Below are 18,748 nucleotides of genomic sequence, written 5' to 3' on the forward strand. Positions count from 1 at the left end.
AAACTGTAGCTGAAGGATATTTAGTTTACACATTCCAAGTCTTCACAAATCCAGGAGGATCTTAAAATCATGGAAACTTACCCTTTCTAAGTCATCAAGTTTATTTCCTTGCCCTACAGCCAAAACCCTTTTAAACAACCCCAGGAAATGAAAATTTCTTCCATTAAAAAAATAATAATTCCAGAGAGGGAGATTCCACAAGTCCCCTGAACAAGACATTATGACTCCTGCTGGATGAGTCAAGCAGCCCAGTGCCAAGCCCAAGGCTCCAGGCCTTACTCGGCCACACCGGGACTTTCCTTGCCCTTCCCTCAACCTGATGTAACCCTTGCAGTGAAAGACTATCCCCAAATTAAAGAGAGTGTAGGGACTAATTGGGACAGACATCTTGTCTAATGGTAGTGGAGAGGGTGCAGTTGACTGGCAGGAAGGACAGGAGCCTCAACCAAAGTGATCTGGGCAGGTGTGAAGAGTACAGTTCCTGCTCAACACTCATGTGTGTCTAGGTTAAGAAAGACTCGGGCTGGAGAGATGGCTTAGCTGTTAAAGGCTAGCCTCACAACCAAAAATATAAGAAAGACTCTGCAGCTTCACCCATGTAATCTCAACAATATGGTCTAAATAAGACCCATGTAATGATACCACCAGTTGGCATGCCAATGTGAATGTGAGACATTTCACAAGACCCCACCCCCTAGGTTTTTACTAAATATTTGTTTATATTGTGAAGATGTATCTTTGAAAAGGCACCTTCTGGTTGGTTTAACAAAGAGCCGAATGGCCAAGAGCTAGGCAGGAAGAGGTTAGGCGGGACTTCCAGGGACAGAGAGGATTCTGGGAAGAAGGAAGGCAGAGTCCTAGCTAGATATGGAAAGGAAGCAGGAGGTGGAAGAGAGGTAACACCATGTGGTAAAATGTAGATTAATATTAGGGGGCTGAGGTGAGCTAGTGAGACCAGCCTAATGGTCAAGCTTCTATAATTAATAAGAAGTTTCCATGTTGTTATTTGTGAGCTGGAATCCTTCAAAAAGAAGCATGCTACACTAGGTGAAGAGCCACAAGCAATCCCTCAATGGCTGCTGAGGGAGGGAGCATCAGGATTCTCTAGGGATGAGCTTCCTGATAGGTTATTCCAATTCCAGGGGGATCAGTCCTCAGCAGATAGTCTCATGAGTTCATCGATATTGTAGATTGTATATGTGTAAGTCAGTGATAACTGGAGAAGTCACAAATTTGAGAGGGAGTGGCAGTGGACATGGGGAAGTTGGAAGTGAAGAAGGAGTGGTAAAATTATGTAAATACACTATTCATACATGAAATTCTCAAAAAACTTAAATAAAAAAATAGATCAAGTTAAAGCACAAAAGAAGCCAAGATAAACAAGGGAGTTTAACAAACAAAACCAGGAGGACAAATAATGTAAAGGACACAAGTTAGAATAATGAGAAAAATAGAGAAAGCACGGTTTTGTGTAATAAGCTGGTTAGGAGTGTGAGAAACCTTGGCCAAGGATGTGTTGCTGGTGACAGTGACTCTCATATAGCAGTAGGATTTTCTGGGATAGAGCAACCTCTGGGAGCCTCTAAAGGGCTCATAGCAATTAGAACTGTGTTCTGGTTATCAATGCATTCAGTCAACATCCCTGGAGCACCAGTTAGGATCCCAGAATCGTATTAGAGTTATTACAGGCCAGGACTGGCTCTCTGTCAGTTGCCTTTACTGGGAATAAGGGAAGGGAAAGAGAAAAAGAGGAAGAGGAGGAAGAAGGAACATTTTCTGTAAATTACTTGTGGGATGAAAGCCAGGATGAGTGGGAAAGAGTCTGGGATTCTCAGATGTGCCTGCAGGGAATTCATTGAGGAGAACACCCTCAGGGGCCCTATGACAAGGAGGGAGAAGGCTTTGGGAGCAGTCAGATTCTAGGAGGAACCCCTGTGTTGAGCGGCCCTGCTGAGCGTCCCTGAAGTGGGCCATTGGCAACCCCAGGGAAGGAGCTAAACCCTGGTGGAGGCAGCTTCCTCCTGCGGAGGGTGCTGCTGGGACGAAAGATCACCTGTGAACCATCAGAAGCCCACACGCCATCTGGGAGCTGTGGAATGAATCTCTCGGCTCTGGGGAGGTGGGAGGATATGCTTTCCTCTGTGCTACACAGGAACAAACTGAGATGTGGAAAAGTTAGGTAACTTGATTAAAATTACACAGTAAGTAGACAGCAATGCTCCAGATCCAGAAGCAAGGCCTCCCATCACAGGTCTCCCTACCGTGTTTAAAGAACTTACTAAAATGTCCATCCTGGCTACACAATCAATTTAAATTGCTTTGTTTGGGTACTGGAGATACCCATTCCCTCTGTGCTAGCAGCTCTAATCCCTTCAGTTACCAAGAGCTATCTTTGAGTATCTTTGCAAGCAATGTCAGTTGTGTGTGTCTTTTGGACCTTGGAAAGATTTTACCTTCACATATTAAAACCTTGACTCAGTGATGGAAAGCAAGGGTTTGCCTCTAGGGACCAAGTGGGTACTATAGTAATAGGCGGAGCTAGTACAAGCAGATGAAATTGTGCATAGCTTGGTCTCCATACTCAACTGTTGGGACTTGCTCACTTGGTAGGACTTACTGCTCTCTGCTTGAACCGGAAGCTATACCTCTCCAAAAGCCCCAGTGTCAAGGATGTCTACCCCAGAAGCAATGGCAGATAGAAGGGTGTCTCAACAGACATCCTCTTCTAGCTAAATGACTGAGTGCACTGGGGAGGCACACCCAGGAGCTACGGGGGTAGAGGTCGACTTTCATCTATCTACCATTCACTAAGAATTTAGTGAGGAGACCCGTGGTCAGCTAGGTCACCACATCCCGCACCGCCCGTCTCCATCAAGCCCGAAATAGCTTCAAGCTCCCCATCTCCCTTTCATCTTCTCTCCCTTTTCTGCTTACACAGTGTTGATGGCCTTCTCGGGTTATGGCTGTGCTGTCAGCTTCTGTTTTTGTTCCTATCTAACAAATGTGGAAATGACCCAGTCTTTAGTCCTGGGTCACAGATGATAGGCAGTGGGACTGAGGAACCATACCGAGAAACAACCACCAGAGCAGAGCACACACGCTCTCCCTGGGGCAAGCTCTCTGCCTTGTCAGCAGTATCTTTCTTGTCCCCTCAGCCTTGTCTTAGCTACCAGCACTCCACCAGCCACTACTCTCTGGCAGCGTCTGTGGCTTCTTTCTGGACTCCTGAGGGCAGTTTCGGGAGGAAAACGGTGCAATGCTCTAAAATCTGACTTGTAATAAGGCAGACTTTGTTATTCAACAGGGACACAGAAGTGAGTGCCCCCAGCCAATTAGAAATTAAAGGTATCTGAGAGGAAAGGTATTCCAGACACAGAAAGACAAATGCCACATGTTTTCCTTCACATGTAGGTTCTAGATGTGTGGGCCGCAGCTTCTAAGTCATGAAACTCGAATGGGAACTGTGAGAGGGAGGAAAAGAGATCCTGGGGAAGAAGAAGGAAAAAAAGAAGTACAGGATGCTTGTGAGATGAAAGGAGACCGAGGCTGCTGGGAACAAAAGGGATGGGCTGGGAGGACAGAGGGAACTGTAGGTGAGGATCAATAAAGCAAAACCTGCATAAAAACTCAGTGACACCCATTTCAGTTTGTATGCTAATGTGAAAAAACACATAGAAGATTAACATGACTAACAGGGCGTAATTACAAAGGCATTAAAATAGTTATGTTTGTGTAACTAAAAATTATAAATAAAGAGAGGATGTATACAATCTCTGCTAAATTGATGGGTTACAGAGTTGGCTCGGTGACTAAATAAAGAGCATTTACTGCTCTTACAGTGGACTAGGGTTTGCTTCTCAGCACCTACATGATGGTTCAAGTCTGCCTATAACTCCGGCTCTGGAGCGTACCCCCTCTCCTGGTCTCTACAGGTACTGTACACACATGGGACATACAAATATGGAGGCAAAAAACTTACACTCGTAAAATAAAACATAATAAAAATTTCAATTCCTGCTAAGTTGGATTGGATACTGATTTCACCAGGCTGAAGTAAAATAAACATGAGTATTGAGTAAGTTAGGAGACCTCTATAGTCTAATCAATTTATTCCATATAAAATATAAATTCATGAAAAACTCATAGCCATAAATGAACAGTTGAGACCTCAAGAGGTAGAAATTTTGAGGCTCAAACATTTATCATAATCATGCTACCTGAAACTATCCTTGAATGGGTCCCCTAAAAATACTTAACCCATCTTTGTCAGGTGGGGAACACTGCAAAGTCATACTTTCAAGAGTATAGAAAGCAAATCATTATAGATAATGTCTTCTTTGCTCACATGCTGGGGCCGGAAGCAGTCAGAGGAGACATCACTGAGGAAAGCAGAAAATGTAGCCACGCCCACAAGAGACCAAGTGAGCAGAGTTCTGGTATGTGAATGCCCTATGCCCTGACCTCCTGGCAAACACAATGGAAAACTGTAAGTGGCTTGGGTTAGTAGGGACCTATGAGGTAGAACTGGTTTTGAGCTAGTAAGAATTAAAATGTTAGCTGGGCGTTGGTGGCACACACCTTTAATCCCAGAACTCGGGAGGTAGAGGCAGGCAGATCTCCGTGAGTTTGAGGCCAGCCTGGTCTATAGAGTGAGTACCAGGACAGCCTCCAAAACAATACAGAGATACCCTGTCTCGGAAAAAAAAAAGGGGAAAGATCTAGAAACTGTACTGTACATGGGATTTCAGGTGGTCTGCGGAAGGAATATGAACAGAGAAATGAGGACAGGAACCTGTGGACACAACTAGTGAGACAGTGGTCTTTCTCTAAGAGATGTTAAAAGGAATTCAAGAAAAATAAAAGGGCTTCAGAAGATTAACCTAGACTCTGAGAATTGGAGGGCCAGACACTTCGGATAGGGAAGGACAATGCAGAGCTAATTTGGTCTCTGATGCAAATTTGGAATGAGAAAAGCAGGAAGTTTGGGGAGGTTAAGGTAGGTTCAACAAAAAGAAAAATAAATGGGATTTAACTTGGTGGCTAATCAATAGAAAGGCAGGACATGATATTGAACTAGAATGTGATTTGGGTCTGTGGGAGACTCTTTAATATACTTTCTGCCCCTAATGATGACCTGAGTTCAATCCTAAGGACCCAAGGTGGAAGGAGACCTGGCTCCTAAAAGTTGACCTTTGACCCCTATTGGTGCATTGTGGTACACATGACCCCAACACATGCACACATCCATGCACACAAAATAAATAAAACATTATAGTTTGTTTTGAAAACATCAATAAGATATGCCAGTAGACAGAAAATGAGGAGAGGATACGGCATTGGAAGCCAGAAGAGGTCAGGGAGGTGTCTAACAAAGCAATGTGCTAAGTCTGTCCCCACTGCTCTGTGATTCTATGAAGTAGAATGGCCATCCTGGGGCCTGAGTGTCAGTAGATTAAACATGGATAGACATACGCCCCCCAGTTGATCCAGACATACAAACCCCATTGTTTTCTTTCCTGACTATTCAGCAAACAGCCACCTGGACACTTTCTGGCACAGAGCTCAAAATATTCAGGCCAATATGTTACCAAGAGGTGAACACAGGCCAGAAGGGAGGGACAGTGCCTCAAAGTCCTCTTCAATTTGAACTCAACATTTCTGCCTACTCAGCATTCCAGTGTGCCTCTTTCTGGCCATGTGAAGGATGATCACACTCTGATTACAGAGATTTCATCAGTTAAGGATACCCGCTGCTCCTCCAGAGAACCCAGGATCAGATCACAGCACCCACAGCCATCTGTAACTCTAATTCCAGGGGATCTAATTCCCTCCTCTGGTCTCCATAGACACCAAAAATATATGTGGCACATATGCATACATGTAGGCAATGCATGCAAAACACTTATAAGATTAAAGATAAATCTTAAAAACAAGAATATTCTTTCCAGCTCCCTGAAACCAGGTGCTTTTATAGAACTGTGTATTTTTGCAACAACAAAGACTTAAATGTCAACTCCCATGTCTCTAAGATATGCCAATTTTATTATATATATATATATATATATATATATATATATATATCTTCCTAAAATCCTTCTTACAAGGCAGTTTTTCTTCTGCTCATTCAGACTTTGTTCAGGTTAGGAAGACAAGAAGGGATTAAGCTTCAAGTTGGGTTTTAAAATAGTTGAAACTGTGTACTGATTGCTGGCTTGGGTGATCTCTCCTTTCAAATGGAACTTGAGCCTATAAAAAATTGGAGTGGGAGAGGAAGGTGGCAAAATGTGTTTGCTTTTCTTGGATAAATCTGTGAGTCGGTGTGTGCTGTCAAAGGACATTATTCCTCCATTGGAAGTCACACTTCCTACACAACATGTGACACTCTGCCTTCTTTTCACAGACTCCCAGGCAGGGTTCGAAATCTTTCCCGTGTTCTGTATGCAAGCCTGTGCTCCCCAGTTTGTACTCCAAGAGTCTTTGTAGGAGAGCATTTACCAGGCACCCTAGTAGCTATGGAGAGTTTCCAAACTGAGTTCCTCAGAGCAAATTGCTAATTAACAGGGGAAGCCCAAGACTCACCAACCGTGAAGAGGGAAGGCAGACAGGGGACTCGTGGTTAGAAAAGCGGTCGTGGAAAAGCTCTCACATTCCTGATAACTTGGTTCCAGACACACACATACTTACCAGATTAAGGAGCGTCAAGTACTTTGAACGTCCGCCATCGTGGAATTCCTTTAACTTCTCATCATCCTTTCCAATAAGTGGGATGTAATAATTGAGGAAGATGTACCAGTTCCAAACAAGGAAGTGATATACGCAGGTGGTTGTCCTCGTCATGGCTTCTGTGAATAGGAGCAGTGCCCTTGCTCTCGGCTTTGCCTCTGAGTCCTGGGAGTCCCAGCTGCTCTCTCTGTTCAGGCTGGAGAGCTGTAGAAACAGAGCCCTCTGGGAGTGAGTCTCAACACAGGCTGGGTTTTGCTTCTCTCTTAGGCACCTTTTCTTATAAGCTCAGGAGGAGAGCTTTCAGATAGCTGCATTTAGATAACCTGACGGTTTGTACACATTTCAACACAAGGCTTAGAGGCGAGTACAAACAAGAGCTGCACTTCGAACAGGGCACAGCCTGCCGAATGACCTGTCATAAATGCCATCTCAGTAAAAGGTCATGCCTCTGTTCTTCCTTTCCATTTGGTCAGAAAGGTCGGGGTGGTAATGGTGTCTTTTCGAAGAACACGTTATCTTAAAGCAGGAAGTAGAGACTTGGGTGTGTTTATGGCTCCAGGAAAGATAAGGAAGTCAGGTGTAGTCATTGTACTTGTGAAACCTCTGAGGTATTGTCAAGCTTGAAACAGCCTTTGATCCCTGAGGGACAGACTCAAGGGAGTCTCAGTCTCCCTGCTCTTACTGGAGAACAAAAGATGTCTAGACATTCCATCTGCATAACATTTTTGTGCCCATAGGGAAGAAGCATCAGGAGTTAGCTGTGGCCAGCATACCTGGATGTAGACATGACTGGGGGTGGGGATGGGGGAGAAGCAAGGGTCTCTGCCCTGCCCTGGGGCGTAAAAGACATAATTCGATTGGGAGAGCAATGGGCAGGACCCTACCTCAGTCGGTGCAGAAGGGGACTGAAGGAGAGCTGCAAGTGTCATGCCTTGTGACATCACCAGCTTGTTTCCCTGGGCAACTGCCTTGGAGGGTTAAGCAAATTCCTTGCGAAATGCCCCTGCCACCATTAGGGAAGTCTGCAGTTGATACACTATTGGTGACTTCACCAGGCTTTATAAGAACTGAGAAAAAGAACTTCAAGGAGCTATGGGAACCCAAAGAAATCCAGAGCTAATCTATATGAAAAGTCAACTAGACCAAACATTAGAGAGAGTGGTCCTGAATCAGCATGTGTGTAGGGTAACCATTTCTCAGCCTGCTGGAAATGCTATAATGAAGTATTACAAAGTTGTAGGCTTATAAACACATTTCTTTCTCCTATGTTTTAGAGGCAAGCATTACAAGACAGGCACTGGCAGCTTTGGTGTCTGGTACAAGTTCATTTTCTAGTTAACACATGTAATCCTCTCACTGTGACCTCTCATGGGAAAGTAAGTCATGTGGATGTTTTTGGGGGCCAGAATCCTATGCAGCAAGGCTGTCTTTATGTTCTAGAGACTTGTCTATATATAGCCTATAGTCTTAGTACCATCACTTTGAGAGTTGGGATTTCCCCGATGAATCTGAGTAAGGCCTGAACATTTAAAACAGAAAATCATTCACTATGGGGAGAGCAATCCAGGACATGGGGACAGTGCCCTGCAAAATTCCACCTAGGCTAAAATTGCACATGATGATGGTGTCCCCTGCTTCTGTAGCACCTCTTGCTTAAGCATGGCTCCAAGTGCTGCCTGCACATCAGTTCTCCGAACACTTTAAATACCATAATGATGTTAATGCTGAAATGCTGTGCTGTGGGGCAAGCAGTGAGGGGGCAGAGTGAGTCCACACTAGTAAGCGGTGGATCTCAAGGGCAAAGAGAAACCTCTCTGCGTGCCTGCTGGCTCCCTTTCTAGTACTTCCTCTCCCCTAAGTGACTTTTACATATTCATCTTCTTAAAGTCTCTCAATCTCCAGCTAAGACCAGGGGTCAGTAAAGACTAAGGTAAAGATGGGAGGAGAAGGTAAAAACTCAAATCTCTGGTGCGTGTTCAGACCCAGAGATGGGCCTCTGCCTGTCTCTGCCTCCCAAGTGCTAGAATTAAAGGCCTGTATGCCACCACCTAGCCATCATCTCTTTTTAAATTATTATTGTTACAAGTATGACCTCCTGGGTCCATTTAGCTTTGCTTGTATGTACAGGTGTCCAGGGGTGATCCATTGGGATTGGACAACCTGTGAGGGAATGTGGCCCTGGAGGACTGACTCTCTAACTGTCAACAGACATTGACCACTTGAAGCTCTTTATTCAGGGCTTTCTTTAGAAATAAGATCCAATCCCTGATCTCAGGAAGTGTGTAGACTAGAGAGCAATGTAGCATGAATTCTAATTGATCTTAATAATAGAATCCCGGAGTCAGATATTAGGGGGTGAAAACTGAAAGATCAGAGAAACGTAGTGGCCAGCCACTAGAGCTCTTACCTCAGACCAAAGGGGGTTGAGCCCCTGTCTACCTCCCGCCTTATATTCCTCTCTCCACCCAGCCACATCACTTCCTGCATCCACCTCCCTAGTGCTGGGATTAAGGGCATGAGATTCCAAGTGCTAGCATCAAAGCTGTGAGTGGTTTTTCTTTGAGACTGGTTAATCTCATGTAGGCCAGTGTGGCCTTGAACTCTTGATCCTCCCGCTGCCACCTCCCAAATGCTGGGATTATAGGTGTGTGGGGCACCGCTGCTTGACCTCTGATCTTCAGGAAAGCTTTATTTGTTAGAGCACAAACAAAATATCACCAAGGGGGAGAGGCAGACTAATTGGGAATGAAAGCAGGCCCTTCATCTCTTGAATCAGGTTCCAAGCAGCCAATCTCTTTCCATTCTTTCTGTAGATGCCCTAGCCCAGGTCTTCTCTTGCTGGGGAGAAGAACTGTCTCCTTGTTGATTTTTTTCTGCTCTAGTTTTGTCCCTCAACACTCTTCTTCACAAGGCCAAGGAGGGATGCTTTGTGCAATGTCACAGTCGTTCTTATGTACATGCCTTTCTGTATGGACATCACTTATGACAAGATATCTGTCTTCACTCATCATAGTGAAGTGCCCTCTATCACGTGACTTTGGTTTTTTCCCCAGCCTCATCTTTTGTCTGTCATAGGATGCTCCTCTAAAAACAACAAATGGACAGAACTTCCCACCTAAACCTGCCCAGGTTACAAGAAGTGTGCTCATTCCTAGTCCCTGATGACGTCAGCCTGTCACTCGAGTCTGACTGGTTGTCTCAGAATCACTCTCTGCGGCACAGTCTAGCAGTTTTCTTCTCTGGGAATTCTTCCCTGGTCTCCTCTTGAATCAGACTGTATTAACTAGTTCCACCTCTTCCCTGACACCTCGCATCTCTGAAAATCTCACGATGATCAGGAATGCAACTTGTTAAGGATGCTGTTATTTCTTGTGGTTCAGAGATTCTGTTTTAATTCCATAGCTTATAAGAAGACTGAGCACATAGTGTTTTAAAAACATCATCAACCAAATCACTAAACCACTCACTTATATAAAGGGGCTGGGTGTGGTAGGTAGAGGCAGGTGGATCTCTGAGAGCTTGAGTCCATCTAGTCTACATAGTGAGATCCAGGTCAGTTAACACTATATAGTGGGAACTTGTTTCAGTGTGATAAAATATATAAAATAAATTAAGGAAAAGACTTGAAGGAATATTTCTAAAAATAAGGTATTCATGTGGCCAACAACTACATGAACAAAATGTTCAATATTACTAACCACCAGTAAATGCAATTTAAAACCAAAATTGAGACATCAACTTACTTCTGCTACAATGGTTATTATTTAAAAAAATAAAGTATTGGCAAGGATGCGGAGAAAAGGGAACCCTGGTACACACTGAGTGGGGAAGCAAATTGATATAGCCACCATGAACTATGAAGATTCCATTAAAAATCAAAACAGCCACCATATGCACCATACGATCCTACAATATAAACACTGGGTATACATCCTTGGGAGATGAAGTCAGAATGTCAAATATACATCTGCTCTCCCGTGTTGTTGTGGTACTATTCTCAGTACTTGTAGTATAAGAATGTATATAGTAAATGAAGGCATGCATCACACGAAGCATATAATAGAACATGGCATGATGCAGCCTTTGCATAGGCAGAATCTTGCCTTTAGCAATATGACTGAGCCTAGTAATGGTATTTAAACAAAGTAACATATGAAGAGTCTATAAGCAAGCTTATAGGAGCATTGAGTAGAATGATGCTTTTGAATTGAATTATGAATTACTGGGGGATGGAAGTAAGGATGGGAGTAGAAACTAGTGAGTTTGTTAATAGACAAAATTTCAGTTCAGCTAGTAACCGTGTAACTTAAAAGATTTCCAAGAGGGAGCATGGCAGGAGAGAGTTGGAAAGACTGCAAGAGCCAGAGATAGGAGCAGAGATGTGAGGTGCTCTCTGTCTTCAGAGAATGGCACAGCCACTGCAAACATCTCACAGTAACTGCAGTTGCCTGCACAAGGTAGGTCCTGTCAACAGCCAATTGTAGATTGAAGAACTCATGTGGCCTCAACATTACCTGCTGAACTATTTGTAACACAAATAAATAAAAGACCCACAGATTGACATTGGGGTCTAAACTTCAAGTTGAATATCAAAAAAGCAAAGTTTTCACCTCAAGCTCAGGCTGAAAGGGCACCAGCTCTTCACCAATTCTCACACTGCTGCTTCTCCTTAGTGTTGCTGGAAAATGAATCCTTCTCTGAGATCTTGCTTCTGTCTTATATACTTCTCTAACGTTGGGATTAAAGGTATGAGGCATAATTTTTCTTTTAGGCTGATTCACTCCTGTGTAGATCTAAGTGGCCGTGGACTCACAGAGCTCCATCTATCTCTTAATTCTGAGCCCTAGGATTAAAGGCGTGTACCACCACCTCCTAGCTTCTGGCTGCTGGAATTAAAGGTGTGTGCCTGACTTCTATAGCCTGTGGCTGACTTTACTTTCTAAATACTCAGGCAAACTTTAATAAATAATAAACAATATTTCACCACAACTATTGACTAGTTGATGGGAGATACCCTTCTGTATAGATGTTTCTCTTATTGGTTGATGAATAAAACACTGGCTAATAGAGGCAGGAAGATAGGCGAGGCTAGGAGACAAGGAGAATTCTGGGTTAGGTAGGCAGAGAAGGGCAGAAAAGAGTCACCATGTAGGGACTGGGAGAAAGGACATTCCAGGCATTCTCTGGTAAGATAAGACCACATGGAAATATATTAATAGAAATGGGTCAATAAGTAAGACAGAGCTAGCCAATAAGAAGACCTAGTCATCAATCAACAGTTTATAATTAATATAAGTCTTTGTGTGCTTATTGGGGGCTGAGAAGGTTGTTGGGTCCTAGGGGGACAAAAAAATCCATCAACAGCTATCTATGGATTTTAGGGGAGGAGCAGTCATTGACTTCAGTTGTATACCAAAGGTAAGCACACAATACTGTAATACAGCAGTTCTCAACCTGTGGGTCACAATTCTTTGGGAGGTTGAATGACCCTTTTATAGGGGTTACCTAAGACAATTCGAAAACACAAATATTTACATTACAATTCATAACAGTAGTAAAATAACAGTTATGAAGTAACAACAAAAATAATCTCTGGTTGGAGGGTCACCACAACATGAGGTACTGTGTTAAAAGGTTGCAGCATTAGGAGGGTTGAGATCCACTGCTCTGATGGAAAAGTCCGACTTGGCCACACAGATGGTCCTGATTAAAATCAAAACAAAGAAGGATGAAAATAGGAAAGGGACCTATCGGGAGGAGAGGGTGGGTGAACAACAGGGAAGGAGAGAGGAGAGGGTGGGATTTAAAGTAAGCTGAATGCTTGTACATCTGTGGACTTGTCAAAGAATAAATATAATCAGTAAGAAGAAAATTGCCAAAAGATTTTAAGCATTCTCACCACAAAATGTAGGTCAAGTGATATATATGTTAATTAGCTTGATCTAACCATTTATACATATGCATACTTCAGAACTTCATGCTAGGTATGTACAACAAATGTATCCATTTTTTACTTTTCTTCTCAAAAACAAATAATTCCAGTAAAAACACCTATGGATAAATGTATATATGCAGAGTAGGTGTATTTGGCTGTTGAGTCCCTCAAAGCTCACTCATTCATTAAAAACCTACTGTGAGCCGGACAGTGGTGGCACATGCCTTTAATCCCAGCACTCAGGACGCAGAGGCAGGAGGATCTCTGTGAGTTCAAAACCAGCCTGGTCTACATGAGCTGGTTCCAGGACAGCCTCCAAAAGCCACAGAGAAATCCTGCCTCAAAAAACAAAACAAAAGAAAAGAAAAACAAACAAAAAAAAACCCTACTGTGTTCAGAGTTTTAAGCTGTTGTGTACAAAGAAGGAGATAGACTCCAAGAGGAGTTAAATCATAGCCTAAGTCCTGGAGGAGCTCAAAGCCAAGTGGAAGAGACAGATATGTAAACAAAAAATTACAGCAAGATGTGATAAGTGCTATAATGGGGATATGCATAAAATAGTAATGGAGTTTAAATTATCCTGCATATTATTCTGTCATTTTAAATATACAGAAGAGTGAATGCATTGAGGAAATCATCGAAAACGCAGTCACTATAGAAAAGAAAAAGATTAAAGTAACCCTACAGCCAGCCACATGAGAACATTTCCTATCCCAGCTTCATTCAACCTTTACATGAGCTGCCTCGTGAGCACAACTGGAACAGTCAAGGGGATGCTGAGCCCCTGCAGGGGGTGGGGGTGGGGGTATGGGGAGGAGTTTGATCCATCCAGTGTCCTCCACAGGTCTCATGCCAATGGGTAAATTACAGGTGATAGTAACAGAAACGGTTCTTCCTGTTAAACACAGGACCTACCTATTCTTTTTTTCCCTTTCTCTCTCTTTTTTTTTCTTTCTTTCTTTCATTCTTTTTTTTTTTTTTTTTTTGAGACAGGGTTTCTCTATGTTGCTTTGGAGCCTGTCCTGGAACTCGCTCTGTAGAGCAGGCTGGCCTCGAATTCACAGAGATCCACCTGCCTCTGCCTCAGAAGTGGTGGGATTAAAGAGATGCGGCCACCACGGCCCAGCTCTTGGAGAACCCTTTTAAGATGGATAGTTCCACTCTGGCACACTCAGGATGCAGAGGCAAGTGGATCTCTGTGAGTTTGAGGCCAGTCTGGCCTGCAGAGCGAATTACAGGACAACCTCCAAAAGCTACAGAGAAACTCTCTCTTAGGGGTGGGTGGGTGAATGGGGGCTGGTGGGGGGGCTTGGTTCCCTTGAAAGCTGATCCAGGGCTTCAAGAGCTGATTAACTCCACCCACCCAGAGTAACTGGTCTCACTTTAGCCTCCCCAAGAAAGATGGGACATCCTGGGACAGATAACGAACTTCCAACTCTTCCAGTGATGTCTGACATACCTCTGTACCCATGCCTAGGGAGGCAACAGGAGGATTCCAGGTGTTCACAGTGAATTAGATATCATGGTGCTGCTGAGGATCGACAAGGGGTGGGCATTGGGCTCCCAGCTCTCATGCCTGGTGTTTTACATAGTCTCCCAAACCCCTGGTGCCTCTGAACCTGTTTCACCCTATCTTCTGTAGTGCCCCTCTCTGAAAGTGTGTGTGTGTGTGTGTGTGTGTGTGTGTGTGTGTGTGAAAGAGAGAGACAGAGAGGTGGGGGAGGTGCACTTATAGTCAGAGTACAGGGAGAACCAGTATCTCCCAGGGGATTTCCCAACCCTAAGAGTGCTTGTCCATTGCTAAGAAATGAGTTAGCATGGCATGTTAGCTCACTGAGCTGTGTTCTCACCACAGCCAAAAGTACTTGTTTCTCTGGGTGGCCAGTGTCAATACCCTGCTTCTTGAAAGTCTATTGCTTCAGGTAACCTTTGAAAGTCTGTTTGGAAGGAACATGGGTGGGTTTCTAGCCACCAAACTGAGTCGGTGGTGAAAGACATAGGAGCTTGTTTCTCGGTTTTCTTCTGCTTCTTGGTTTTCTTCTGTTTCTTGGTTTTCTTCTGCTCCTCCTCGGCCTGCTGCACCAGGAACCCTGGTTCAGATGAGCCTCCCAGCTTGGCTTGGGTGGAGTGCAGTTCTTTGTGTGCTCCTAGCGTCCCTGAGAAGACATGAGGACACCGGATCGCTGCCAGGAGTCTCTCAGGTGCACTTTTAGCTGAAGGTCCAAAGAACTCTTCTTGCTTAGAAGCATCAGACTGACTCACATGAAGAGTGTAGACCAGAAAAATCAGTTCAACCTCTATCTTTCAAATTAGAAAATCATCACACAGCTGTTAATTCAGGGACAGTGGCAAACCATTTTAATGGCTACTTATCATATAGCTTTTATTCCTAGTACTGACAATCTACCTACTTGTAAGAAATTAAGGTAAGATTCTTGTAGATAGTACATGACTGGGCAATGTTTTGGTTTGTTTATTTCTTTGTGGCAGACAAGGTATTACTATGTAGCCCAAGCTGCCTTCCAACTCATGATCCTCCTATATCAGCCTCCTAAATGCTAGAATTACAAGTGTGCACTACCAAGACCAGTTCTTGGCTTACTTTTTGAACATTGTGCCAACATATGCCTTATAATTGTTGTGTTTATGCCATTTGTGTTTCAAGGTAGTTGCTACCTGTTAATTAAACGTCTCCCACTTAACTTTTTTGTTTTCAGTCTGTTTCTGCTATCTTACACCTCTGATCCTACTTCTGAGGATACTGTTGCTGAATTAACAGCTGTATCCAGTCCAGAGTTTTCCACCTATCAGAGAGCTGGTCCGTGAGTAAGAAACTCAGATCCAGTATCCCTTCTGCTTCTATCAGTTATTTCTGATTTTCATATATCTCATTTGTTGTCTTCCTGATACTTTGAATTTCCCCTTTATTATTGTCTTTCAGTTAGATTTACTTCATTTTTAATACAGATTTTATCACATATTTCTCTCTCTCTCTCTCTCTCTGTGTGTGTGTGTGTGTGTGTGTGTGTGTGTGTGTGTGTGTGTGTGTATACTTGGAATGTGGACCCTTGCTTGACTTCTGTAGGCTATTGTTCTGATGACAACATCATTTTCCTTGGCAATTTTCTGCTCTCCTCCCAAGTCTGTTTCATTACATTTTAATTATGTATTTCCTTATCATGCTCTCTGGTTGACTTGGGTGCATCCATGGTCACTAAACATTTCCTCTAGGATGTTCATAGTCTGAGGGTACTCAGAGGTTCCACTTTATTTCCTAGGTGCCCAAAATAAATTAGATAAAATCAAATCCAACTCTCCTTATTACCTCTAACAGAAACAGGCTTCTTTGAAACTTGAAGCTTGACCTCCCAGGAATGAAAATGTTTTACAGACTATGAATTTCTTGGACAGAATCATATCCAGTTCTTAGATGTTCAGCAACTCTAGCCCAGCCCTTGCATTATTTGTCTTGAAAAATGTTAAAATCTCTGCCATGACCTCCTACACTCCTTTCTCTGTCCATTTCTTGCAGGGAGCCATGAGTTGTGGCCGCCATTCCAAGATGGCACTGGGCCCCTGCAGGGCTGGAGTAAACAACTCCATATAGGGTCATAACCAGAATCACCAGCTCGAGCATACTCAGTGTCTTCAGCTTGCTGGGCCAATCAGGGAGCCTGAGGTGGCTGCCAGGGGTGCTCGACCAATAGGACAGTTGCACACTGCCTCAGCTCCTATATAAGCAGCTGCAGTCTTTGTTCGGGGTCCCTCGCTTCCTGCTCTCCCCTCAACCAATAAAGCGTGATTTGGGAAGAATCCTTGTCTGGTGGTAGTCTTTCCTGCTGGTCAGGGAGTGCTCCACAATTTCTTAAGGTTCAAAGGGAGTCATGACAAAATGGATATGAAAAAGGTGTGAATGGGGAGTAGATAAAGCTTAGCTCCGCGTCTTTCAGTTGTCTTCCATAGAGGTCACTTTTCTTATGCACTTGGTTGGATAGCTAGGGTGTTGATTTCTTTTCTGTTCTGAGAGACAAGAGTGTCTCCACTGTGTTCAGTGACAACATCTTAGGGTTCTGTTGCCAAAGATCCTCTTGCCACCATAGTGTTAGCAGGAAGTAGATTTTATATTCTCTTCTGGGTTTTTGTTGGAGTTAGTGTGAGTATCCATGTTTTTATCAGCCTGGCTATCTTTTCAAAGTAGATATTGGTTGGGAGTGAAGAGAGAACTCCCTGGGTTCTACAGCCGAAGAACCAATCAGGAAACTCTACTCCTCAGCCCTTGTCCTGCTGCTGCTCAAAGCTCTGTTTACAACCAGGGATACTGCTGCTGAGATTCTAAGTGTGAGACAAGACCAAGGAAAAGCTTGCATGCAGCCAGACCACACTACCCTGTTAGGGAGTTGGCTTTCAAAAAAGTGCGGACTCCAAAGAGAAAAACACTTTGCCAACTGGTCAACAGCATGTACTTCAAAGTCAAGTTTCTGACTTCAAATTGTGAGTTGGTTCTTCCCACTGCTTCTTCTCATGTGTGAGGCAGTGAAACTTCATGTCCATGTCCTTAACTGTGAAATGAAGGAGGTACTAGAACTCCCTTACAGCATTGCTGGGCTCAGTACATGAGACAATCCATGTGGGTTCTGGACACAGACCTTGGGGCTGTGAGTCTTCAACATGAGCCAGATTTTATGATAGGAAGATCATCAAGAATGTTAGCCCTTGTAGCTGCCACCTGAAAGAATTGTCTTCATGGCCCACAAGACATGTATGGCATTGGGAGGTGCATCTATGGGAATATCTTAGCCTTGCATTTTCTGTTAAAAGTAGAAGTACCAATGGTAGAAGTACCGATTCTGAATTGAGACTACCCACTGTTAACATTCTGAATTCTTCCTAGAAAATATTCAGAGGGAACAATTTCCCAGAATATTTCACAGTTGTCTTAAGGCCAACATTAGCGTTCAAACCTTTAGTCTTAATCTGGGGCTTTCCGTTAGGGCCATGATGAGCCAGAATTTCCCACTAGCCCTTGCTACATTCTCAGGAATTGAAAAGGGCAACCAAAATTGACCTGAAGTCCAAGGTTGGAAAAATATCATCAAATCTGAGAGATAGAACAAGCCAGCATGCTACTTATGGTCATAAAAATGTGGGTAGGGTATGAAGAACAGCAAGAAGTGTTGAGTTGACATCTCAGTTTTAGGTAAAATAGAAGTTAAATTATAATTGGAAGGATTTTCAGGGGATCAGAAAGAAGCGTGAAAAATTAAAACATATTCAACAACCTTTCCAATTCTTAGGACCAATTTTGAATATATAGCCCAAATATGAACAGTTAAAAGACTTTCCTTCCTTTGAGGTAACCACACTTGTGCTCTTGTATATTTTGCTTTCTTCCCAGTTTGTAAGAAATCAGGTAGTAGGCATGATGTTAAATTAATGATGAAGGAAATATAGATTACATAAATACCACAAAAGATTGGAAACTTGTTTTTGTTGTTGCTGCTGTTGCTACTGTTGTTTTTTTACTATTAAAAGATGGAAGTGGTTCACATGACTTTGGTAAACTGAGAAACTCATGAAAAACACGACTGTGGTATTCTAGTTTACCTGCTACACCATTGTTTTCTGTAGCTCAGAAGTAGACAATAGGAAGCTGAATGGTGGGTCATTCAGTAGCTCCACAAAGAGAAAGTCACTGTTCCCATGCTCTGAACTACTAAGACAGTGCTACACAAGCCCCCTTTCCTTGCCAGTGAGTCCCCAGACAGGACAGGACAGAACAGAACAGAACAAACAGAACAAAACAGAGCACTGCATGAGTGTCCTGAACTCTGTGTCCCTTGTCCCAAAATCCATATGTTGGAACTTCACTGACCAGTGAGATGGTACTTAGGGATGGGGTCTTTGGGGAGCTCTCCTGATAGGATTGATGCCCTTATAAGAAGAGACTATGGAAAGTTTTATCCTTTCTCTCTACCACGTGGGGGTGTAGTCAGGTCAGCATCCTCACAAGTAATGGACTGGACAGGCAGCATGATCTTGGACTTCCCATCACCCATGACTATATAGAAATAAGTTTCTGGTAGATCAAAT

At 43.4% G+C, this 18,748-nt stretch overlaps 1 protein-coding gene across 3 annotated transcripts in view; it reads right to left on the bottom strand.

Moving 5' to 3' along the window:
• The window catches only part of Adtrp (androgen dependent TFPI regulating protein), a 91,654-nt gene that overhangs the window by 60,697 nt on the left and 12,209 nt on the right, over window positions 1–18,748 (bottom strand). For 2 of the 3 annotated variants that reach the window (XM_040755228.1, NM_001310573.1), the window contains 1 exon segment: window positions 6,685–6,927. In XM_040755228.1, coding sequence (XP_040611162.1) covers window positions 6,685–6,837 — 153 coding nt within the window. In that variant the 5' untranslated portion in view covers window positions 6,838–6,927. 3 annotated transcript variants of the gene reach the window in all.

The sequence above is a fragment of the Mesocricetus auratus genome, unplaced genomic scaffold (genome assembly GCF_017639785.1).
Source record: "Mesocricetus auratus isolate SY011 unplaced genomic scaffold, BCM_Maur_2.0 Super-Scaffold_100013, whole genome shotgun sequence".
NCBI lineage: Eukaryota > Metazoa > Chordata > Mammalia > Rodentia > Cricetidae > Mesocricetus > Mesocricetus auratus.